At 34.8% G+C, this 25,816-nt stretch overlaps 3 protein-coding genes across 4 annotated transcripts in view; 1 reads left to right on the top strand and 2 right to left on the bottom strand.

The window, feature by feature from the left end:
* Positions 1–25,816, top strand: part of LOC143342774 (dipeptidase 1) — a 185,205-nt gene that overhangs the window by 62,433 nt on the left and 96,956 nt on the right. The window lies entirely within an intron of this gene.
* Positions 9,349–19,338, bottom strand: LOC143342778 (uncharacterized). The gene is made up of 20 exons (XM_076766999.1): positions 19,136–19,338; positions 18,726–18,857; positions 18,248–18,407; positions 17,986–18,171; positions 17,690–17,901; positions 17,092–17,245; positions 16,544–16,680; positions 16,323–16,470; positions 16,112–16,238; positions 15,551–15,762; positions 13,770–14,017; positions 13,071–13,202; positions 12,610–12,769; positions 12,349–12,534; positions 12,039–12,250; positions 11,558–11,711; positions 10,686–10,822; positions 10,465–10,612; positions 10,203–10,329; positions 9,349–9,829 (listed from the first exon to the last, which is right to left on the bottom strand). Exons 1-20 carry the CDS (start codon positions 19,328–19,330, stop codon positions 9,622–9,624), a joined length of 3,375 nt encoding a protein of 1,124 aa, XP_076623114.1. The 5' UTR covers positions 19,331–19,338; the 3' UTR covers positions 9,349–9,621.
* LOC143342771 (cholinesterase-like) lies at positions 20,530–24,926 on the bottom strand. The gene is made up of 10 exons (XM_076766990.1): positions 24,678–24,926; positions 24,099–24,236; positions 23,454–23,613; positions 23,193–23,378; positions 22,897–23,108; positions 22,368–22,521; positions 22,031–22,167; positions 21,810–21,957; positions 21,446–21,572; positions 20,530–21,064 (listed from the first exon to the last, which is right to left on the bottom strand). Exons 1-10 carry the CDS (start codon positions 24,870–24,872, stop codon positions 20,851–20,853), a joined length of 1,671 nt encoding a protein of 556 aa, XP_076623105.1. The 5' UTR covers positions 24,873–24,926; the 3' UTR covers positions 20,530–20,850.

The raw sequence follows: 25,816 nt of genomic DNA, 5'->3' as shown, positions 1-25,816 counted from the left end.
CTGTGTTCACAAACACTTCGTCACTGGATTTTGGGATCAGTCAGACATCTGATGAATTCTTCGCTTACAGAAGTTTGGTAATTATCACCTTCCATGGAGGACTATATCAGTATCGATTGTTAAACCAACATATTTTAATTAGAGCCAGTCTAGCATTGCGTTTTTTTCACCCTTATTATTTAATATCTCAACCCATGTATTCACCAGTATACTGTTCATGAAATGATCGCAAATTTTGTGGCGTAATAATAAAAGAAAAACATTGCACATTCCATTTGAAACAACCAAAGTGACTTTCACGTATCTGCAACACAGCAAAATAATAAAAGACTTGTACTGTGCGATGCGTTGTTCAAACAATTTTTCAATGGCTCGCCCTGTACAAACTGAGCAAAGTATTCACCAAAAAGCGGAACAAACGATAGAGTATTTCCTCGGTCCAGACACCTACGAGCCCCGTCGTGATTGTATGCAAGAACCCCAAGGCCAATGGAAGCGTTCATCTCGTAGAATTGAGGTTCCTTTTAACGGCCATCAGCGAAAACCTTTGATCACCTCCTGGATCCTTATTTCGCTCTTAAGGCGAATGGGGGCTGGTAAAAAGGAAGCGTTCGTCTTCGCCGTGGTCTTTAATAAAAGTTTTTCGAACCGCTTAAAGTCAAAGGAGGAGGCTCAAAGGACTTTCTCGGTTCGGCCAGAGTCAATACAAGCCGAAGCCCAGACATAATGGTTTGCTCCGTCGTATAATCCACGTTCGTATCCCAAAGGGCCAAGGACATATTTACGTGCAACGACGCGAAGTCGACACCGTGGTCGTTTCTGCTTCGCTTTCCGTTGTAAGAATATTGAATTGCATACCGGTCGCGCATGATCACTGACACGTACAACGTATTGTAACGATATTACGTGCCAACGTCACGCGTCTTCCGAATATATCGAACGCGATACGTAAGTAAATACAGACATTGGAACGGAGCATGTACAAAATTGTAGAGAAAAGTGTAACTATACGCGTAAAATGCATGACAAAGGATGTGTGTCTGAGAAATATTTCTTTCCATTTTGGTGTATTTATCTACACCTCGACAAGGCGAATGATTAGGATCTTATTAAATTTAGAATCTACATTTGGGACTAAAATTGGGATTAAAATTAGGATCTACAACTTTATTACACACTATTATTATTTGCTATTTTTCTGATATAAAAAAGTGCAAATATGGAGAAACAACATTTATTGCTAATTTTTACAGTTTGCATAGACATTTCCACTGTCATTTTCTTTGAAAAGGATACTTTTCCTGCTTTAAATCCTTAAGCTCTTCTATCTATATCCAATCTGACTGCAATTACTGTAATCATGAATTCACCATCGATAAAAGGATGAAAATAATTTTCGAAACATATCTCCATGTTCTTTAAAAACTAGTTTAACTTTAATTTCTTATCATACATTCATTATTCATTAAAAAATCACATACAAAAGTGATGATTTAAAGCTAGTTTATTGAAGACAGTAGATTACTGGTATGTACCACAAACCTGTTAGATTCACCTGAGGCTAACAAATACATGGTAATAGTAAAAAAATAGCATATGTTTTTTCCCCCGTCAAACTGTTACTACATTACAGACAACTATTATGTACCACAAAATATTTAGTTGGATGTAGGGGGTGTATTCACAGGTCGCTCAGAAGATACCTACAATTTTGGTTATTGAACTGAATGAGAGGTCAGGAAGACTACTGAATGAAACAACATATGTGTGAATATATATAAAACGTAGAACATGAAGCAGCGTGTTTACTAGCTGCAGGAACATCTTGCAAGTCAGGCGCCAGAATGGCGGGACAATGGCAGATATGACCATGCGCAGACATGGCCAGTCTTCTGCAACGTCGCCATCCTCCTCGAATGGGCTGCAGATATTTATGCAAGGACAAACGCGCGAGGACATCGGTCCTGAGAATTTCCCTCGAGGGATCCGCCAAATCAGAAAGAGTGGGGGCATCGATCGTAGAGCATCGAACCTCCTTCGATGAAAGAATTTTTAATTCAACAATTAAAGGAGCAATTTCTCCTGAGATAATTTGTAAATTTAAACTCGTTTATAATTAAACATTTCAAAAATAACTCAACCCCTTGTGGGTCTCGTCATATTATAGCGACGTTCTTTATGAAACAGAAACTAATTGTTTGATTTCGTATTGGCCAGCTAAGGAAATAGTCCGTTGATCATTTTTCAATATTTCTTAACACAAATTTTACATACACTTTAAAATATATATATATTCGTTTATTTAAATGTAAACTTTTGACGTTGTACAAATCTCACGTTAAAAATTCTCAAAGAATAGCCTGCTTTTTCGGAAGATTAAGGTAGTTATACCATTTAAGGTAGAAATTGATTGCGATGTCAGTGGATGGAACGTCGTGGATGATGACATAAGAGAAATGGAGACGGTACGAAAGTGGAGGGGCGATAGTGCCTGCAGGGATGGCTAGAAATGACTACGAAGCGGATCTATTGTTCTGGTTTTTGCTAGGTGACCGTCTCGAGAGTCAGACACCTGTTAAATGAAGTGTCTGGAAACCGTTCTTTTAAGTCGCAGACACCCCCTCGTGTTACGTCTCAACAATCCTAAAACGCGAACAGGTTAAGTACATTTAACACTCTATAACGACGAGACAATAAAAACTCCCGCGAAATTGATTTCTGAACGTAATAAATGAATTCTAAAATACAATATATTAAATACACTCAAAAATATTTTTGCAATTACTATATTTCATGTAAGTTAGAGAATTTATTTTCGACGTTCTAACTCTGCATTCATTGCAAATACGATTCCGTTATCTGTAGTTTAGTTCTAATTATTTCTGATGTAAACAATTGCTCTAATAAGTGTGTACAGCTGGCCTTTAAAGCACGCGAGTTTGTAGAAACAACATTATGCGATAAATATTTTAACTATAGGAACAATTACCCCTGAAATTCACGTTCCAAGTAGCAATTGCTTATGGTTTCACAGTTTGTTCTGCATAACAGTTCATTAATATCGCAATAACAAGGGAACAAACGCTACAATAGCTCAAAATTATACCAAAGGGTGGGAGGGGATGATGATGGAAGCACATTCGAAACAGAAACCTCGCGGACGATGAAAACTACCGCAGAACATTCAAGACTTATGTATCTCCGGTTCCAACGTCGCATGATCTATTTATCTTCCAAAATGCGCCACCCCAGCAACGCTCCATTACGATGCAACATCAATATTATTTTATAAAGTTACAGAAACTGCCAGGATCCAGGGCTGGAATTGTTTCAGGCGCGACGAAACGTCGAAGTTCGAACGAACGTCGGGACCACTCCGCGAATACCAAATAAAACAACTGCAAAGTCGAACGTACTTACAAACTCGATTCTTCCCTGGAAATTTCGCTGACTCGAAATATATTTTCGTAGAACTTCGCGGAATTTGCAATTTAGCAGTTTTTCCATCAACGCGCACGGAATGAGAGAGATAAATTGCATTAAGAGGGATACCCATTAAGAAACCAATCATTTAGATAACTGCTGGTATTTTTATAACGACAAACTTCCGGAATATGAGCATAAACTTCTGAAAACATATTTGCAAACCTTCAAGTGCATTGTTCGAATTTTTCTCACGCGTTGCAATGATATTCTTTGAATCTATTACAGAATTTTACAGATTCAAGCGATTAGAAATTCCAAGATTAGCTTTGGGATATTATTAAAATGCAACGTATTATGTAAGACATACTTCAAAATTATTATCACAAGAACTACCGAAGTGGTCAAAATGATTCGTATTGTTTAATAAACTAGATACATTTCTTCAAGTATCTATCTTTTTAATTTTTTGGTGAGGAACCACTTTTTTGAAAGCTGCACCTCGTAGTATTATATTTTCCATTCGCACTCTCGAACGTTGAAACTTTACGTACGCGTTACGAAGTTCATTGTTTATCGAATTCGATCCTCTAAGTTTCGGCGGAAAGTTAAGAACCGCCCGGAGCATTCGTTCTTTGACCTCGAAGTTTAAGACATCGTGGAGTTAACCGCGTTACTTGTTCATAATCCAATGCGTGTTAACTTTTGCAACGACAACACGTGGTTCTCGTATAATCTGGTCACCGTTCTAACAAGTTAGTTATTTTTATTGTTTAGTAGAGCAGGCTGTCGTTGACAACTTCGAATAACGTCGACGACAACGAACATTTATTTTGAAATATTCTTATGAATAATTATTCACAATTCATTTTATTAAAAATATGAATCGAAAATGTCTCGCGAACAAGCTGTTTATTTCTGAATAGAATTAAATACGCTTTTCATCGACTACGTCCACGTCGCGTTCTATTTTTCTTAAAAGAGCAACTTTCGACGGATGTTTTACGCAATTGTACGACTTAATTCTAAGAATTCGATTTCGACGCAAGCCTCGCTGCCAGTGTTGAATAAATTCATTTCAATTAACCGAGTGCTGAATGAAAACGCGAAGAGGTTCGCGTTTCCCGGCGTGGGATCGGTAAATAAAACTGAAAATAAATTCGCAAATCATCCGCGATATTTATGGACGGTGTAATTCACGTCGATGGAGTTAGTGGTTTTGCCTCGAACACGGATGTATGGGCGTCGCGTAATTTATACTTGCGTGTACGTACGTGTAACGCTGTAGTCGGAGATTTCAGTAGTAAAGCTCAGCGCATGATCAGACTCCGTAAACCGTCGTTCGTTTTTGTGGCTACCCTAACTTTCCTTTTAACCTATGTTCGATTTGATGTTACCGATACGATAAAGTAACGACGAACGAATCGCTGATTGCTTGCTCCAGCGATCGCCAGACGAATTAAAATAAAAAAAAAAATAGCGTACGAGGCCTGAAGCGCCGAGAAGTTTTAATTACACTTCAGAAAGTCTCGAAAAACACTACTCCTACATATCCTCCGGGGGAGAGTGCATTTTCCAAGTAATCTACAAACATAAGTTTCGATGGGCGCATTGAAAAATTCAAGACCACTCTCCTGCTTAACCGTCGAGGCAAGTCTATCAGAAACTGTTGCGTAGGCAAACCGAGTTTTCGAACAGCGGCGAAACGAGATAAATTAATCGGGTGAAATATTTGTAACAGGTAACGGAGATACTGTACTTCGGCGGTAATAACGATGTTAAAATCGTAATCATAACGTTACGGGGGAAACAAGTTCAGGGCCTCTTATTAATAGATTATTCAAAGTTACCAGATACAAAGTTCCTTCGGCTGCTTCTCTATTCCGCGTTTCAAGTAGATGTCCAAACTTCTGTGAAGTTTCTAATTCAGGAATCTTGGTCCTAAGTTCTATATTGCTAACATTTCTCTCCCCGTGATTATGTATGCACGGAACGGGTCAATAAATTGCAGTTGGAATTTTTGAATAGTCTCCGGTGCCTCGTAGCTCTCCTGCGAGACTTTGCTTCCTTCGATGGTCAAATATGCATATCTAAGTTGCACCAAAGAATTGGTAGAACTTACTCGAATCTTCAAATTAATATAATCGTTTTTGCACGTGCGTCTGTTAACTTGAAAAATGAGTTTACGATGCGTAGATTAATATTAAGGTGAAGTAAAATTCTTGAAAATTGTTGTTTAAATTTGAATTTCTCTTTACCATGAATTATATATTCAAATGATTAATGTCCTGAATATTGTTAATCAACCCTATTTTGTTATTATGTAAATTTTTATAGGTAAATTTCTTGTTCATTTAATTAACAAGAAGTTGTTTCTGCAAACAATCTACGTATTTGCTAATTGGTCTATTCTGCCTGCATTAAATTAATACATAAACAAAATATAAATTCAATTGAACCAGTCACTGAGAATTTCAGTAAAAACATTTATTATTTATTCTACCACGTGTTGAAACGATCTTCATATTGCAACTGTAATATGCATATGCTGTTTCTCTTTTCACTCTGCAGAAATAATAATTCTAAACAATTATTTCAGGTGAATATTAATTCGTGAGTGTATAAACAAGCATGAAATTATCTGGTCTATAATTTTTTAAGGATAAAATGAAATACTTGCAACAGAGGGTGAATTCGCGATCTTCGGTTAGCAGTCGTGCGAAAGTTGATTCGATCGCAGTGGCAAACAATAATAAAATAGGGTTGGTAACCGGATATATCGTACAAACGGTGGTACATGACGAACATCGATCATCATTAATTGCGACTACGTGTTGTTGCGTACATTGTCAAACGCGGTGTCTATTACCGATGTTTGACCTCGCTTCATCGCTCACCCCACGGCGAGATAAGGGGAAAATTATCTATGCATAAATAGGGGCGGGAACAAAAACCATTGTCGCCTGTAGGGATGGCAGAGATCGCAAAATGAGCATTTGGAACGTGTCTGTTCGTAATTCGGAGGTCCTTTTCGAGTGTCAAGGGCTGAGAACAAACGGGGGATCGCCTGGAGCCTGTACCAGATCCAACGATATCTGCGTTATTTCCAGACGATGCATACTTCCAAAACTAGACTGACTCCGCAGTTAGCCATCTACGTATCAGGATTTGGAGTTCTGTGATGACTATTCTCATGTAGGGGCTAAGAACATGACTTTATACATCGTCATACTAGATTTTCTATATTACAACCCCTGCAAGAAAGCGTTTGAGCAATCGTATTAATATGAGAGTTACTTGTGGGAAACTAGAGGGGACTCTATTCAAAGTAAATGACAACAAAATTCTACAAATTTTCATTTATTGTCTAAAAGTAACAAGAATAATCACAAACTGCAACATGGAAGGACGTTTTTGATTAGATTTGTTACCTTATGATTATGAAAAAATTATTTTATATATTAACACTGTGTTACGTTTTTTATAATGTATGCTCTGGACATCGAAGTTATGAGACTTTTTCTTGGCATAAAATAGGACTTAAGAGCAATGAAAACAATTCTGTATCATTATTAAATATTTCAAAGTGTCAAATACAAAATACAATGTTCATGAATCCTAAAGCATCGCTACTTGTGGTTTCGTAATAATTTAAATATTTTTAGATTTCATGCCATTAACTGGTCCCTCTCATCTCGATCAACTACTTAATTATAATACTTTTGAAATTTCTTGCTACGCTTCGCTTCGACGAGTCAAACTATAGATTACAATATGTTCGAGCATGTGGTCGCGACCTAACGAGTACTATGCACGAAAACACAGCGCGATAATAAGCACGCGTAACTTTGACTGAAAAAGGAATTCTTTCGAGCATAGACCCGTGCGACCGCGGCGAACTTTGTGACAAAAGTGGGACTCGGTATTAAAAAATAGACGAGCATTGTTAGAATTCCTCGTTGATCTTTTTTCAGACGTGAAACGACAGGAAACGAGAAAAAGCTACGGTTTTAATTACTTCAAAGGAATTACGCCCCCGGAATTTAATAATTCAGAATTTCGCCGTGAAAGTGATTCATAGTGCTCCGTTAGACGAGACTCGGACAAAGAGAGAAGCGAAAAGATTACTTAGAAATGTGAATAGAATTCATTTTTAAGCTGAACTCCGGCTCCGAGACCTCTTGGGTCTCGTCTCGGCGTTATTACGCCGGGCGTCGCTTATCCGACCGTATGGTCCGCCACTTTGTTTTTCCCGCGCTGGTTCAAGAAAAATATTGCTTCAATCTCCATATAGAGTTCACGAAATTTTGGGAACCGACAGCGACTCGAGCGTTCTTCAACCATGTAAGTGAAACAGCTGCTGCTTAAAGCAAATCTTCCCTTTCATGTAAATGAAACTGTAATTTTCTCTGTTGAATTTTGATCCTAAAATGTTTAGACGATTTTAACTCGCACGTCATCTATATCAAGCTCTTATTATTTTTGTTTGTCGATATCGATTATTCGAATATAACTCAAACTTCTGAAGATGAAGAAAAGTGTATAAAGAGAAAAACTGTTTGTACACAAATTTTTTAAATTAAATGTACAAAAGAAAAATTTCTCGTTAACTTATAGGGCACCAGAAATATATCAATTTTAATATCAAACATTTTTCAGTATCTTTATATATAGATTTAAGTACATATAGAATGGGTGGCTTTAATACAAAGGGTGGTTTCTATCTTAGATATTTCTTTAAAAATGTAGCAGCCCTGAAACACGGACTATTTTTTAGATTGGTCCAACGAACATTTACGTTGCATTTTCATAAAATTTCGCGTCTGACAGTTCGCAATATTCCCTTGTTAGATGCTCGCGCTTTGAACATTCATAATATATATTCAAATGCGTATATGTAAAATTTGCTGTCTCTTTGCATTTTTTCGATAAAATATTATTCGTAGATACGACACCTGCACGTCTTATTCTAACTTCCATTAACGATAATTCCTGTTTTAGTAACGATTTTAAGGAACAGTTCTTTATCTTTGGAAAATGTTTGGATTTCAAACGAGGTTCCTCTTTGCTTATTAAAAATCTAGGTATTCGTTTTATTATTAAACGACGTATACCGGTAGTTTGGTAGCAATCTTCTGGTTGCGATGGCGGGAAAGGACGTACATCAACATTTCGACGTCAATATTGATTAGTTAAACAGGGTAAAACATAAACCAGGCTCATGGGACGCAAACCCCAGTGTAATTAAATTCTCGTATAAAGCAGAGGATGGTTATAGGTTATAGGTCCATAATATTCAAAAAAGTTACTTTCAAACTTTTTCATACAATTTTACACCTTTTATTACGGATTCAGTTTCAATAATGAAACTCAGTAATATTCTGACGGGAAACAAAATTATTTCAAAAGTTCGTAATTTTAGTCAGAAATATAATAATTACGCTTCTACAGTTTAAAATATTTATGATATGCATTGTATTAATGGTTTCGAAACTTTTTGGGAATAGCCTAACCACATTTCTACTTCTAATTCTCTAAATATTGCACTTTCATCGTTTATCTTTCCTTTCCAGTTAACGTATTCTTGAACACGCCCATCTCTATTCTTCATTCCCATTGTTTCCATATCCACGCATTCGTGCTTCGCATCTTGCCTCCCCCCTGTCGTCTCAGAAGTTTATAATTTATTTCTAAAATCCTCAATTACAGTGGTGCCGCGCTAGAAACCGCGCTATTGTTTATTTCACTCCACCCTTGAAATCATTTAACGTTAACGAGAGTATTCAGTACTTTTTTAAATTCAAGTCGATTCCCATTAAAAACATTACTTCAATAGCATAATTTCAACGCAAAATTATTTATTCCTAATAAAATAAGAAAAAGGGGTTGAAAGTGAACAGCTAAAAAACACTTCTTTCATTATTCTGTAATATATTTTCACTAAAGTCTGCGAATTTCACAATATTAACAAGTACAATAAAAGCTTCAAAATAGAGAATACTGTATGTCTCTTGTTACAATATATAATTCCAACAAGCAGAGGACTTTTCAGCTAAGATGAGACCGCAATACCTCTGAAATTACATCATTAGGTCTAATAGAGCTGTTTTTAATGTCGATGAAACGAAAAAATATTTTTAAAAAAGTATCGTGCTGCTGTTCAGAGTTAAGGGAGTATCTGCTGGTTGCTTGTTTCGATTAGTATATGCTTGGAGCACCAAAGGGATAATTCTTGCATTCAGACGTGACAGGTAAACCAGTATAATACGTCTTCATAACCACGGCATCCCGCGAGACTATAAAACGATCTTTCATTATGAATCCATCGTTTCCGATATCCATTTGCAATCCCTGCTCCCCTGAAGGTTCCCAATGTGCACCGTCCGAATCATCAGGCGTAGGGTTCCTGTGAACATAATTGTATTTATAATAATATATTAACAAGAACCATATGGCGAATTACAATTTAAACAGACGTTAAGTGCAATGGAGGTGTACTGAAAAATAAATGACCAACAATTGTATGATTGCTCAGAACGTTACCCATGGGATATTTACATATTTATTTTAATTTTATATTGACTAACAATTACAAAAATTGAAATACCAACAATAATGGTAGACAAGATTGTACGTACAAAAAGAGAAAAGAATAATAATTCATCAAGTGTATATGCAATAAGTGGGGCAATTTTGTAAGTAATAATATAGGATGTTTTTACACTATCGATACACAGAACGTTGATATAGAATAATCGATATATTCTACGTTCACTCACCCATATTTTATGAAGTTCGCCCACATCGCAACAACTTTCTTTGAGTATATGACGAATGGATGGTTTGGATCGGTGGGATTTCCAGGCAAAGGGAAGAACAGAACCAGATCGTCAGCGTGAGAAGTACCTGAAACAGTAGACGTGAAAGTTTTCGTAAAGTTCAAATTTGAAGTAAAATACGAAGAATAATTATGATGGAATAGAATAAGGATATTCGTTTTTCAAAGAAACTACTTTTATGACAAGTATACAAAATAGTAACCGTTTATGTGAGGATTCACTCTTTCGTGGTAACTATACTCCGTCCTGTACGACACTCTGAAGAAATAGACAGGTAGATCACCGTTGCTCTTGGCCACAAATCTTTGCATGAGATCCATTGGTCCGGAGAAAACGTATACAGATGAAGACTAAAAATGGGAAGAGAAATAATAAATTACAAACGAAGATGTTTAAATAAAATCCAAATAATAATTGAAATACCTTTATGATCTCCCATACAGTGTCGTTCAAAAGATTGTTAGCCACGTTTACTATGAGATTATTGTGACCTGTCAAATCTACTACCTTAGTGAGACCTAGTAACTTCTGTTGTAGCTCATATCTTTCAGTATCCAATCCTGTTACGCAACAAAATATAATTAATTCTTGTTAAAGAGAAGCGAAGGTGCCTAACAATTAATTAAAAATAATTCGATATGTGTACGAAGTATTTTACAACACGTAGTCACGCTTCGAAGTCTTCGATGAGTTTAGAAGAACTGGGACTATTTCTAATCATATATATTTTGAATAATTCCTGGACGAATTTTAAATATATACGTGTAATTAAAAATAGTCTAAATTAGGTCATGTTTGGACTTACTTTCATCAGAAAAGCTTTACAAACCTATATAGATAATTTTACTATTATAAAATATAGCAAATTATGACTTAGTATACAATCTAAATATTTGAGCTAGTAGACACCGCTACAAAGTGTAATCTATTAGTATTTAAAGTCACAGTTACTGGACGCTCTAATCGACCGTTTTAGACGATATTAAACTTCTTTTCAATGAGGAACAAAAGTTAGTATGCGAGCGAATGCTGTAATATTGGTGAATTAATCAGAAAATTTAAAAATTAGGAAAAGAAATGAATTACAGTTTGAAGTCCAAATTTAAATTTACACTTGTGAGCGGTTAGAATCGACGGATCTCTCGTTGAAAAGGGATCAAAATAATGAAGATGACTTCGCGTCTTCTCAACGGGGAGAGATTCTGTCGACTAGCGAAGGAATACCGTAGTATTGATCGATCATGACTTTAAAAATTAGAAAAGAAAACAGATTGTAACAATCAAACGTATCATACCTATTGAGTACAAAATTGCCTCTTCCGCAGTGTAACCGAACATCATAGGTACGTGATTATAGTTTCCGGATTGGAAATACGATATAGGACAATCATCTATGAAGGCATCATTCCCGGTTTCAGACGTAGGTACGAACGCTATTCTCATCGGTACCTTTAAAATTGGTAATGTTATTATAAGAAGATGTGGAAAAAAATTTAGAATAATGTTGATAACTTAATTACTCCTTTCTATTAATAAATTAAACACCAAACATCCATGTTTGTAAAAGTATCTTCGTTGAGTTTGACAATATCATCAAAAGATTTCCATGAATCTCATTAAACCTGTTATTTATTTCGAGTGCAAGAATTATCGTTAAACACTTCTTTAAAGAAAAGAACCACGAATAATCATTTACAGCATCGATATAAATAGTGCAGTTTCATTACGAGAAATTGCATTCTTATGAAGTTCTTAACGCAGTTATTGCAATCATACCGGCAGGTTGTCGTTGGTCATTTCCGTGGCTGCTGGTATCAGATCCTTGATATCAGCTTTTTTCAGACAGGCTAGAAGATCAGAGTCGCTCTTAGCAGTAATATTCATACGTTTAGCCAACTCATAGGCAGTCCATTTAGACGCTGTTGGTGACTTGTATCCCCACGGAGCCAAAGAAGAACCACTATGAACTATGACTTTCTGAAACAAATCTAAAAAAGAAATTCATCGTCAGATGACAGCAATACTCTAAGTAAAGGATATTGTTCGCTAACTGTGACTTGATAAAAAATTTTGCGAACATTCTCACTTCGTGATTTAGGTGATATTATGTGATAAGATGCTGACGCGGCACCAGCACTCTCGCCCATTATGGTTACACGATTAGGGTCCCCACCAAACTTGGCGATATTCTCTTGTACCCATCGCAGAGCCAGATTTTGATCCTTTAAACCTTGATTTCCCATTGCGTCAGGCATTATCATTGACAGAAATCCTGTAAAATTGGGTGACAAATTGTTTGTATCCGAGTTGATAATTATCGTATAACAGTAGAAAATTCTATGGATACCTAAAATATTAAGACGATAGTTCATGTCGACCAGGATGATGTCTTCCTCTATGAACGAGTCAGGACCATACAGACTCTTAGCACTGGTTCCTGATATGAATCCACCACCGTGTATCCAAACTAACACCGCTTTCAATGTTTCAATCTTGTTGAAATCCGTCTGTCAACAAATTAATGAAAGAAGCACAATGATTAGTAACTTTGAAAAGATCTGCACCACGTGATCTTAAAAATGTTGAGGTAACATTGTGGAATAATAGTCGAATAATCAATTGATAACTTCTTAGTTCTTACTCGATACAAATTGCAATTTAAATTATCGAATTAAATATTTCATAACGAAAGGATTAAAATTTCATAATTCGGTTGAGTGAATATCACGAATATGTTGATTCCACTCGTACTTTAGTGTTCGAATACAGTGTTTTTATTTTCGAATTAAATATATAAAGAAGGCTTACCAATGGTGTATACACGTTCAAGTACAGACAATCTTCACTTCCAATAACTGTACCATTGGCCATTTGTGGACATACTGATTTATCCTCCGTTACATTCATCACATCAAACCAGGGTTCTGCTTCCACGGGAGGCTATGTTTGGCAAATAGAAAAATTATTAATCTTATGTTAAAATATTACAATATCTTGTACTCAATTTTGGATCCCCGTAATAACATATTGTTTGTAGAATAGAAATGATCAATTTAAACGACTCAATTCCTAATCTATAGAATAAAATAAACTCATCGTCTCGTTCGACTATCTTTGTTTGAGTATACATTATTAAGCATTTTGTAACATGTGATTCTATATTACGTGTATCCTTTTTCATTGATATTAGAATTATTTATCAACCTCCTTATATCCAAATGTCAACTATACAGTAAAAATTTATTAGTTCATAAAAACGTGTATTTCGGTTTCTTATGTATATTCAATTCTCAAGAAATTCTTTATGCAACGTTGACTACATTATCGTTGCTACTATACAAGTACTTCATATACTTAATTTACATACCTTTAATGAGGGCCAGTTAAGCAAAAGGCTGGGTTTAATATTATATACTAACGTTTTAGAATTAAATTCTGTCAATCTTTCCATTCCAACAACATAAGTCACATAAAAATTCATGATATGTACATTATTTTATGTTTTACCTTAAATCTGAGGTCATCTACAGGTGGTATTGCATACGGAATGCCAATGAAAGCAGAATATTCTTTCTTATTAAATACCGTCTTAAGTGTGGCCCCTTGAACTGGCCCCTTGTTCGTTTGTACGACTTGCGTAACATTTTGACATTTTACTGCCGTTGCGAATATAGCAATGACCACAAAGAGCGAGTACTTCATCTTTGCTCGAAGTGTGTATGCACGACGCGACAGGGTTGTTGCGGTTTTTACGTCTGCTTATATAGTCCTAATATTCACGTTTTTGGTCGATATTTGTGCGTAGTTTTAATTTGAAATGGTAATATATTTGTATTATAATATTATCTACCAAGTTGTCTTTCGTGAAACAATATACGACGCAGTATGGTAGTTATGAATTATTTATTATATTCTTTTCTATCATTCCACCTAAATATTTAATTGTACCATGACGTGTGCTGTAAAAGTGGATTGAGTTATTGTAATAACCGAGAACTGAATCACTGATAAAAGTAACATGGCGTTTGGAGACTTGGAACGAACATACGCTATTGTTCAGAGAAACGATACGAGGATTATGTATTATTGTGGAGGGGCTTTTCATGCACTGTGCACGAGTGAGTTCAGATCGATCCAAGTTAGCGTGAACCTTAAGCTATGAAAAATGTTTTTCATTCCACGTCTGAGATTTGTTTCATGTGGCAAAATAATAATTTTTGTAAAAGCAAAAATCAATCTGACAACAGGAAATCGTGTCACGACTCCCTAGTTGATTTAATGATTTCAATGCAATTATAAAGCTTAAAAATCTTATAATACTATTTATTTTGAATAAGAGTTTATTAGTTAACGTCGAACATTTAGGGATAAATGACGAAGGCGTGAATATAATTGTTAAACGCTTTATTCCGCGAATACAGCCCTTGTCTTTTTAATAAAAAGTTTTCATAGGCGCTACTGATCGTTCTTTTTTCTGCCTCGTGTCGAATGCACGCGCGTCCACGGCACGTGTCACGAAATGCCCTCAACGACTCCTGATTCTTCAAGGACTGTAAAACTAAATAGTAAATTTATTTTTGAAAGGAACTGAATTAATTTTAACACTGAAACATACTGATAGTTCTATGTACATCATAGTCTTCGCTGCTGCTGTCATACTAGTGATAAATTAAATTTAATAATACAAAATCGTAAAACGGGTGACTGTTTTGATGTTTTAATACAGTATTCTCCGAATAGATATAAAACTGACGTCCACGATAAATGTGAACATTTTATCTCCCTTATTAGGGAGATCTCCATTGGAAATATGATCTAATCGATGACATAAACCTTCGCGTTAACACTAAACCTACCGACACTTCATGTATACCCATTCCTAGCATGGCTGGTCAAATGACCAGGTTTTCTTTTCCTCTTTTACGAGGCAACGTACTACTAATTTTTACATTCAGTTTAGACTGTTTTAAGACAGTGGAAACTGAAGACTTTCTCCTTTTATATAAAATATACATTCAAACACAATGTGTGCTTCAATATTATTTAATATATTTCCAATAACATACATAAAATTTTATTACACTGTAATCACAAGATTAACAAATATTACTTTAGATGTTTTTGTATTTCGCTAGAGAAGCCATTGGGATCTATAAATACTTGCTCTAGTATATTACACGTTTTTTTAATGGAATTATAATATTGTCAAAACGCATAGATACTTTTGCAAAATGTATTTTGCTACTCGTTAGAGTTAAGACAATGCCTGCTGACAGTTTCTTTTAATTAGTATATGCTCGGAGAGCTGAAGGGATAATTCTTGCACTGAGACGTAACAGGTAAACCATCGTAATAGATTTGCTCGACCAACGCATCTCGGGAAACGATAAACCGGTCGTTCATTAGGAATTGTTCGTTTCCCATGTCTAGTTGAAATCCTTCCTCTCCTGAAGGTTCCCAGTGTGTACCGTCCAGGTTAAACGCAAACGGAGTAGGATTTCTGTGAACATAATTATATTATTGCAATATATTTTATATTACCTTAGACCAAAGATAATATTTAAAAACTGGACTAAAACATTTTTCAGTGTGAACTTATTTACTTGTTTCATACTTATATACACTATTCCTCAAATGTAATTGATCGTGAGATCGGCAAAACAAAAATATTTTAATCAATAATAATAATAATGGTCGTGCATATAAAAATGACAATATTGCATATGTATAATAAGAAAAAATAAATAATAATCATCTTATTGATTTCCAAATGGACATAAAGTAAGTAAATAGATTCTTTCCAACGACAGATTATAAACCACAGTTTATCAAACTCATAATTTACTCACCCATACTTTATGAAGTTCGCCCACAACGTAACGACCCTATCGCAGTAAATATTGTATGGATCCGACGGATCTGTGGAATCTCCGACAAAGTAAAATATTAAAGGAAGATCGTCAGCATGAGACGTACCTAAAACAGTAAATATCGAGATTTTCATAAAGTTCTGATGGATAAAAACTTGTCAGTTATTAATTTCATCAAGGAAATAATTACCGCTTATATGCGGATTCGCCACTTTGTGATAATTATGATTCGTATTGTACGACAGACGATAGAAATAAGTAGGTTCATCGCCATTGTTCTTTGTCAAAAATCTTTGCGTGAGATCTACTGGCCCGGAGAAGTCGTATACAGACGAAGCCTGGAAATGTCAAGAAACGTAGTGAATTTAATGCAAAAATGTTTAAATAAAATCCAAATAATAATTGAAATACCTTTATGATCTCCCATACAGTGTCGTTCAAAATAGAGTTAACCACGTTTATGACGAGATTATTATGGCCTGTCAGATCTAGTACCTTAGTAAGACTCAATAACTTCTGTTGTAGCTCGTAACGTACATTATCTAATCCTATCACCCAAAGAAAAATAATTAATTCCCGTTGAAAAGTAGCCAAGAACCTTGCAAATTAATTGCATTGATAAAATAGTATTAACTGATTCCTGACTTCTTACAATTGAAACTTTACTAATTATTCGAGTCATTTCTGAATATCTAAATATAGTTAAAAAATAGAAATATAAAAGGTTTTAGTATACAGGAGCTACCATTTTGAAGTCCAAGGAGGTTAAATTTACACTTGTGAACGATTAAAATCGACGGATCTCTCGTTGAAAAGGGATCAAAATAATGAAGATGACTTCGCGTCTTCTCAACGGGGAGAAATTCAGTCGACTAGCGAGGGAATACTGTAGTATTGATCGATCATGACTTTAAAAATTGGAGAAGAAAATAGATCGTAACAATGAAACGTATCATTACCTATCGTGTACAAAATTGTCTCTTCCGCAGTGTAACCTAACAACGTAGGCACGTGACTGAAGTTTCCGGATTCAAAGTACGATAAAGGACAATCATCTATGAAGGCATCATCTCCGGTTTCAGACGTAGGCACGAATGCTATTCTGAGAGGAATCTGTAAAGATTGAACTGATATGTAGTGACACAGTTTTATTCTGATAACGCTTGAAAGCAGTATTTTTAAAAGTATTTCTATAAATAGTTTTAAGACTTATTAAAATAGAAGCGTGAAAGAAACTTTTATAGGAATGTCTAGGAATACATTAATCATAGAAATGCAAAAACTGTGGAAGTATATTTTTTTTATACTATATTGAAATCAGAATATGAGGAATTACAGGGAATCATCTAACGAAATTTTCAAAATACTTATACCGTGTTTTACAAGTCGAATCAGGGTAGATAAACAAAACGTTCATTTGCAAATCACGTGACAAATACAATGATCCCAGCTGCCAAATGCTAATCAGTTGTTGATGTTTAGAAATAAACTCTGTCACGTGCATTTGTATAATACTAATTGAACTCGTTGAGCTGAATATAATTTCTACAATCATACCGGTAGTTCTACGTTCGTCATAATCGTCGCTTCCGTTACAAGAGTCTTGATATCAACTTCTTTCAGAGCGGCCAGAAGATCAGAGTCGGTCTTAGCAGTAATATTTATACGTTTAGCCAACTCATAGGCAGTCCATTTAGACGCTGTTGGTGACTTGTATCCCCACGGGGCCAAAGCTGAACCACTTTGAACTATGACTTGATGGAACAAACCTGATCGAAACGATTCAGTGTTAGCTGACAAATTAAACATGTTCGCTAACTGTGACTTAATAAAAATTTGGTCAATATTCTCACCTCGCGATTTAGGCGATATCATATGATACGTCATCGATACAGCACCAGCACTCTCACCCATTATAGTTACACGATCAGGATCACCACCGAACTTGGCGATGTTCTTTTGCACCCACTGTAGAGCCAGATTCTGATCCTTCAAACCTTGATTTCCTGTTGCACCAGGAATGTCCAATGACAGAAATCCTGTAAAATTTGATGAGAAATTGTTTCTATCGGAATTGATAATCATTGTATAGAAGTAGAGTATTTGTATCGATACCACAAGGACCAAGGCGGTAGTTCATGGCCACTACAACAAGATCTTTCTCTAATAATCTGTCAGGTCCATATACACTCTTAGCACCGGTACCAGTTATGAATCCACCTCCGTGAATCCAAACAACAACAGGTTTCAAACTGAAAAACTCGTCGAATTCCAACTGCCAAATAATTCAAGAAATATTTGCATTCACGATATAGCAAATGTAGAAAGATCTGTACCATTTGTTCCTCTATTATAACTAGACTGTGGATGTTTATGCATTTATAGGAAATTTTAATTCTCAAAAAAAATATAAAATGCACTTACCGTTAAAAATATAAAAAGTACGTAAAGTAAGATACGAATTATTATATTTAGGGGTTGATACAACCGTCTATAAAGTTCCCGTTTCATTAACTATAAATTTGCATAAAGATCTGCGGTCTAATTATAACTGTTAACTTATGGGACTTAATATTATATGCGAAAGGTTTACCGCTGGCGTGTATACGTTCAAATATAGACAATCTTCGTTTCCATGAAACGAATTAAACTGCAACTGTGGACACCCTTCAATATCCTGTGTAGCATTTAACACTTCCGTCCAGGGACCAATTTCAACAGGGGGCTGTGTTTGACACAAAAAAAATTGTCAATTTCGTGACAATATATTTTAGTTAATTTTGGAGTAGGTCTGTAAATGTACTACGTTATCATTACTATTATGGAATGCATATATGCGTACTACATTGCCAACCCTGAGGAGAGCTCAGTAGTTGACTGAAACGCTCAGTTTAATATTATACCCCAGTGTTTTAGAATTAAATTGTTCGCTGTGCAATCATCTCATACCAATTACATAAGTCACACAGAAGTTTATCAGACATATTCAACGTCGTGTCTTACCTCGTATCTGAGTTTACCTAGGGGTGGTTCCGCATAGGGAATCCCAAGGAATTCAGAAAACTGTATCTTATTATACACAGTCTCGAAAATTGCTCCTCGAATCGGTCCTTTCTCTGTGTATACGACTTCCGTAAAACTTTGACATTTTACTGCCGTTGCAAAGATAGCAATGACCACTAAGAGTAAGCACTTCATCTTTGCTCGAAGTATGCACACACGACACGCTTAGTGCAGTTCCTATATCGGTTTATATAGCCCTAATCTCCACGTTTCGTATGGACATAATTACGCCGTTTACATTAAAAATGATAATATATGTAGTATTATCTTCTTAGTTGTCTTTCGTAAAATAATATACGACGCAGTGGCAGTTGCACTAGGTACATTCTTTTACATAGCGCTGCAATATTTCGTCGCAGTTCCATGTGTATTTTACCAACGCGTTGAGCTATCATAGTTACTAACAGTAAATTTGATAAAATATTGATAAAAGTGGTGTCTGAAGATCTAACAGTCTAGAAAAGCAAAGTGACGATTACTTATTATTTTGGATTATGAAGAATTTCAATTGGTATATCATTGGGATGAGTCGTAATTTTTACATTATTATATTATTTTACATTTGTTCCACTTGGCAGAGCAATAGTTTCTATAAAAGCTAGTCAATCGTGAGAAACATCGTCAGGTTTTTCTTAATGTTTTAAAATGTTAGTAACATAATTCTTAATTTCATACTTAAATTTATTTAAAGAATTATGCCCAAAATGTAATTACTAGTAAGTGTACGATTTATTAATTGTAATATATCGTATAATATATACCAAAGCTTTTAATTTAATGATTACATTTAAGAAAAAATTTTAAGAGCGCAAAATTTTTAATTTATATCTTAGTTTGAATTATAATACTAGAGTATAACTTAAAAATAATGATTCATTAACTTTGAAATTCGTCGTCAATTACAAATTTAAAAATGTACCTTTATAATGCACATTACAATAAATATATTCTATAATTATTGGCAGATTCATAATAATAAAATTGTCAATGAATTTAAAAAAAGATTAATTATATTTAGGAATAAATTACTTTTCACGTATGAAAATTGAAAAATTTTGCTGTATTGTAGTAAATCGACATACAAACAGTATACGAATCCTTTAATTATTATTTAATCAATTTTCAGATTGAAGTTTCATAATTTCCCTCGTAACACTCAATTTCTTTACAATTTTTAAGCTTTACTAATTCTAATTTCATTTTTCAATTAATGTTCGATCCATCGCAACATTATTTAAAGGAAAAATGATTCATTATTATATAAAATTGCCTGCTTTTGATATTCCGAGAAGAAAAAAACAAAGGATGAAGGGATACAGATAAAAGACTCTTCCTTTATTATTATATAATATATTTCCTACCAATGTACATAAAATATTTCCGCACTATAATCACAGTCTTAAGAAGTACAAACGCTTGAAATTTCTCTTTTAAACGTACAATTGTTATTCGTAGAGGACTTCGCAGATAAGATGCATCCAAGTGTTTTATATTTCGCTATAAAAGCCAGTGGGGTCCATAATACCTCTCCTAGTATATGACGGAACTTTATAATGGAGCTACTTGCAATATTTATGGAACGCATAAATACTTTCACATAGGGTTGTGACTTGCTCTTTGGAGTTAAGCGAGCCTTTGTTGACTGCTTGTTGCTGTTAGAACAGACTGGGATTGCCGAAAGGATAATTCTTACACTGGGATGTAACAGGTAAACCATTGTAATAAGCCTGCTCAATCGCTGCATCCCGTGAAACTATAAAACGATTTTGCATTACAAATTTGCCGTTTCCTATATCGAGTTGAAATCCCTGCTTTCTTGACGTTATCCAACGTGCACCGCTCACGTTCGAATTAGACGGAGTAGGATTGCTGCAAACATAATGTAATGTTAGATTTCGGGAACAACAAGTAAACATCGAATTATATTAACTATGAGTGTAGTATCATTTATGAAACGAAATGATTTAATAATATAAGAATATTTCTTAATATTGCAAAAAGAAAATAACACTACTACTATACTATTCCTAGCTATAAATTTAAAATGTTTGTAATAAAATTTAAAAATTATAAAAAACTTTCTATAAATCGGTTACAGCCTTATTTCTAATTTTCGTATTTTTGATATTATTCATTGGACATTTTCTACTACGCAAACACATTTTGACGAATAGATTATTTTTTGATCGACAGTTTTCCAATGCAGTAAATATTGCTCTTGAATCGTCGATAAATTTCACATTCGCTTACCCACTCTTTATGAAGTTTGCCCACATCGAAACTACCCGCTGGGAGTATCGATTGAACTGATGGTTTGGATCGGTGGGAAAGTTCTCCATGTGGAATATCAGAGGAAGATCGTCAGCATGAGATGTACCTAAAATGGTGGATATCAAGATTTTCATAAACTACTTATTGGCTAATAATATCTAGGATATGTGGCACTCCAAATAAGTGAAAAGATATTAAATTTTTTAACACTATTCCTACCGCGGTTTTATGCATACATAATTATTGAGGAAGAATGATAAAACTTAGAAAATAATTTGAAGTTAAAATTTTAAAAGCCTTGGTAGAAATAATATTATGGAAGTAATACAATAAGAATAGTCACCGTTTATATGAGGATTCGCTAATAAGTGGTAATTCTGATTCGAACGGTACGACAGTCGAAAGAAATAAACTGGTTTATTACCATTGTGCTTGACCAAATACCTTTGCGTGAGGTCAACTGGCCCAGAGAAGACGTATATAGATGAGGCCTGAAATTAGTAAGAAACATAGTGAATTTTAAGCAAAGACGTTTAAATAAAATCCGAATAATAACTGAAATACCTTTATGATCTCCCATACAGTGTCGTTCACAACAGAATTCATCACATTTATCATAAGATTGTTGTGACCTGTCAAATCTAGAACCTTAGTAAGACTCAATAACTTCTCTTGCACCTCGTAACGTTCTTTATCTAATCCTGTTAAACGTAAAAAAATTACAACACTTATTAGTTACCATAAGAAAAAAGTAAAAATGCTTAATCGAATATCAGAAAGAATAAAATGTCTGTACCTGGTTTTCCATAATATTTATCTACGCTTCAAATTTTCATTCATAATTCTGAAAATACTTTATTCTGTTGGCATACGGTAATCGTGTGTACATATTTATCATTACCTATTGAGTACAAAATTGTCTCTTCCGCTGTGTAACCAAGCATCGTAGGCACGTGACTGAAGTTTCCGGATTCAAAGTACGATATTGGACAGTCACTTATGAAGGCATCGTCTCCACTTTCAGACGTAGGCACGAATGCTATTCTCAGAGGAACCTTTAACAGGAAAATCGACTCGATTTTATTCTGATAATGCTTCGAAATAGTGTTTGTTTAAGTGGATATGCTAGCCCTATCTAGACAATTGTTCTCAGGTCTCTGTTCATTAGTAATAAGTGATTTTCAACGTGTTTGGAAAAAGTAGACTGGTGCTGGAACACACCATCATTTCCACCTTAACATCAGTGTTATTTCTTGAGCATATTCTTGAACTATTGTACTTTTGATCGATGCAAAAATGACAGATCAACAAAGTCCACAAGGAACCTAACCCAGGAAGAAAGGTGATTCTGGATCTCAAAATTTCTGGAAGTCTACTTTTGAGTCTGTTGCATAAAATAAAACCTCCAAAAATAGTTATTGCAATCGTACCGGTAGTTCGTGATTGGTCATACTCGCAGCTGCCTTTATAAGAGGTTTGACATCAGCTTTCTTCAAAGAGGCTAGCAGATCAGAGTCACTCTTGGCAGTAATATTTATACGTTTAGCCAACTCATAGGCAGTCCATTTGGACGCTGTTGGTGACTTGTATCCCCACGGGGCCAAAGCTGAACCACTTTGAATTATGACTTGATGGAACAAACCTGATTGAAACGATTCAGTGTTAGCTGACAAATTAAACATGTTCGCTACCTGTGACTTAATAAAAATTTGGTCAATATTCTCACCTCGCGATTTAGGCGATATCATATGATACGTCATCGATACAGCACCAGCACTCTCGCCCATTATAGTTACGCGATCAGGATTACCACCGAACTTGGCGATGTTCTTTTGCACCCACTGTAGAGCCAGATTCTGATCCTTCAAACCTTGATTTCCTGTTGCACCAGGAATCTCCAATGCCAGAAATCCTGTAAAATTTGATGAGAAATTGTTTCTGTCTGAATTGATAATCATTGTATAGCAGTAGAGAATTTTATCGATACCTAAAATATTAAGACGATAGTTCATGTCGACCAGGACTATATCTTCCTCCAGGATCCTATCAGGTCCATATACGCTCTTAGCAGTAGTTCCCGCTTCGAATCCACCGCCATATATCCAAACCACTACCGGTTTTAGTGGTTTAATGTTCGTAAAATGCAGCTGTTAAAAAATTCGAGGAAAAAGCACGTTCACGATGTAATAAATCTTAAAAGATCTGTACCGTATCTATTATATTAGCGCACCAGGGGTGAAAGATCGTGCCATCATTCATCTCTGCTTGCATGGCAGTCTTATTTATTAGCACCGTGTCTGTGAGACAAAGTGATGCGTCTACCAATAGACGACGTTGCAATATTGCGCGAGGCGTCGGTAATGCTTCTACGCATATAATTTAATACTTTAACGAAGGCGTACTATGACGAGAAAATCGTAAATGTTGTGGCGAATATTGTATTCGAAGGTGGGAATAATTTTTATATAAATGGAAATATCGAATAACGAATAAATAATAAAGATTTTCAGTTACTGTTAGAATAAAGACAACAGTTCGTGTTATAAAATGAAATATTTCTGAATGAACAAATAAAACTTGCATTGTTCGTGCTCACTGTGTATTTGTTTTTTTTTGTATTAAAAATGCTTACCAGAGGAGTGTATACATTCAGGTATAGACAGTCTTCGTTTCCACCAAAGACATTTTCAATTTCTAGCATTTGTGGGCACAGTGGACTTTCCTGTGTTGCGTTTAACACTTCCGACCAGGAATTTGGTTCAACAGGTGGCTACAGTTAACGAATAAAATAATTATCTATATGGTACTAAAATATTGTAGCCAATTTAAAAAATTTAAAAATAAGTAACCTGTTATATACTGTATCGTGATTTAAGTGTGCTTGATTCAACTATTAGGTTTATAAAAGCATGTATTTTGAAAATAGAGAAAGAAAAAGTTCATTCTGACTTTTACGTGACAATATTTATAGTGATTTCGATATATTGTCTTCAGGTTCTGACCTGAATTTGTATTTTATCATTTTTCATTCTAATACAATGTTTCTAATTGAATTTATACTTTATTATATTTGTGAATTCTTTATATATCACTGTCGTTAATTTTACCAAGTCACTTTGTGTTATTATTTATTAAAAATTAGAGTTTCACGACTCTGAAGTAAACAGTTTGCATGGATTGGAGTTACAAGTACATTACAAACATGTCTTACTTGAAATCTCAGGTCGCCTACAGGTGGTTTTGCAAAGGGAATCCCAAAGAAAGCAGAATACGCTTTGTGATGATACACGGTGGTCAATGTGATTCCTTGAACAGGTCCTTTATTTGTTTTTACGACTTCCGTCAAATTTTGACATTTTACTGCCAGTACGAATGTGGCAATAACCATAAAGAGTAAGAACTTCATCTTTGAATAGAGCAAGAATGCACGACGCGAAAGCCATTGTTGCTGTTTTTATATCGGTTTAAATACTACTATTAGTCACGTCTCGAGTCGATATAATTACTTAGTTTTAATTTAAAATGGTAATATATGTAATACTATCTACTAAATTGTTTTCTGTCCTGAAATAATATACGATGTATTGGTAGTTGCTATGAATTATTCACTATGTATCCTTTTATACCGTTGTATCGAAATATTTCATTATAGTCTGACATGCATTGTGCTGCCACGAGTTAAGTTATTGTGTTAATCTAAATGTCGATGAAATTCGAGAACGAAGTTACACTGCAGTTTAGAAAAATGTCACAACAATTACGTGTTTTTGTGTGCTGTGCATCATTATGATTTATTTTGATAAAAATATCATTTTAATCAATAAAATTTTAATAATACATATCACTTTTCATGTGAGCAGTAAGGTTATTCAAAGATTTGCATCTAGAATTAATACTTAATACTCATACGATTTATTAATATAATAATTATTATCAAATCCACAGTACGCTGTCTACTAATTTGCTAGTAATAATTTTTTACAAGTATCATTTTATAAAAGTTTATTTATTAGTGGACTTGTAATTGAAAATTCCCTGTATATACGTTATTTAAATTAAAATGGAGGCGGTCGGTGAAACTTTCTCAAAGTTATAAATAGCACCATTGAAACTGCCATGAAACCTGCTAGTTTGGATTCCATCGTTCTAATTTTACGTGGACTACGGCGTATTTTAATTTCACTAAAATCCTTGATATCGAACGCAAAAAATAGTCGGATTTGATGTTGAATGATCCGTAAAGTAAATTTTCTGTTAGTTCAATACGAGTTGTCCATAATATATTCGCACTCAGATAAGTTATGAACGACTCGCTGCCAGTTATGCAAATAAAGGTACTGTAACTGATAA

This window comes from Colletes latitarsis, chromosome 6 (assembly GCF_051014445.1).
Source record: "Colletes latitarsis isolate SP2378_abdomen chromosome 6, iyColLati1, whole genome shotgun sequence".
NCBI classification, from domain to species: Eukaryota; Metazoa; Arthropoda; class Insecta; order Hymenoptera; family Colletidae; genus Colletes; species Colletes latitarsis.
Note: the sequence above shows the minus strand (reverse complement) of the source record. Positions and strands in the feature narration are given on the sequence as shown.

Excerpts from the sequence above, each read along its gene's own strand:
- LOC143342771 (XM_076766990.1), bottom strand. The coding sequence starts at position 24,872 with ATGAAGTTCTTACTCTTTATGGTTATTGCCACATTCGTACTGGCAGTA. Across the intron at positions 21,958-22,030 it reads CTGTATGGGAGATCATAAAG|GCCTCATCTATATACGTCTT; the intron begins GTATTTCAGTTA and ends TACTAATTTCAG. Across the intron at positions 21,065-21,445 it reads GCAAACTTCATAAAGAGTGG|CAATCCTACTCCGTCTAATT; the intron begins GTAAGCGAATGT and ends TTATGTTTGCAG.
- LOC143342778 (XM_076766999.1), bottom strand. The coding sequence starts at position 19,330 with ATGAAGTGCTTACTCTTAGTGGTCATTGCTATCTTTGCAACGGCAGTA. Across the intron at positions 18,408-18,725 it reads TGAACGTATACACGCCAGCG|TTGGAATTCGACGAGTTTTT; the intron begins GTAAACCTTTCG and ends ATTATTTGGCAG. Across the intron at positions 18,172-18,247 it reads CTACCGCCTTGGTCCTTGTG|GATTTCTGTCATTGGACATT; the intron begins GTATCGATACAA and ends CAAATTTTACAG.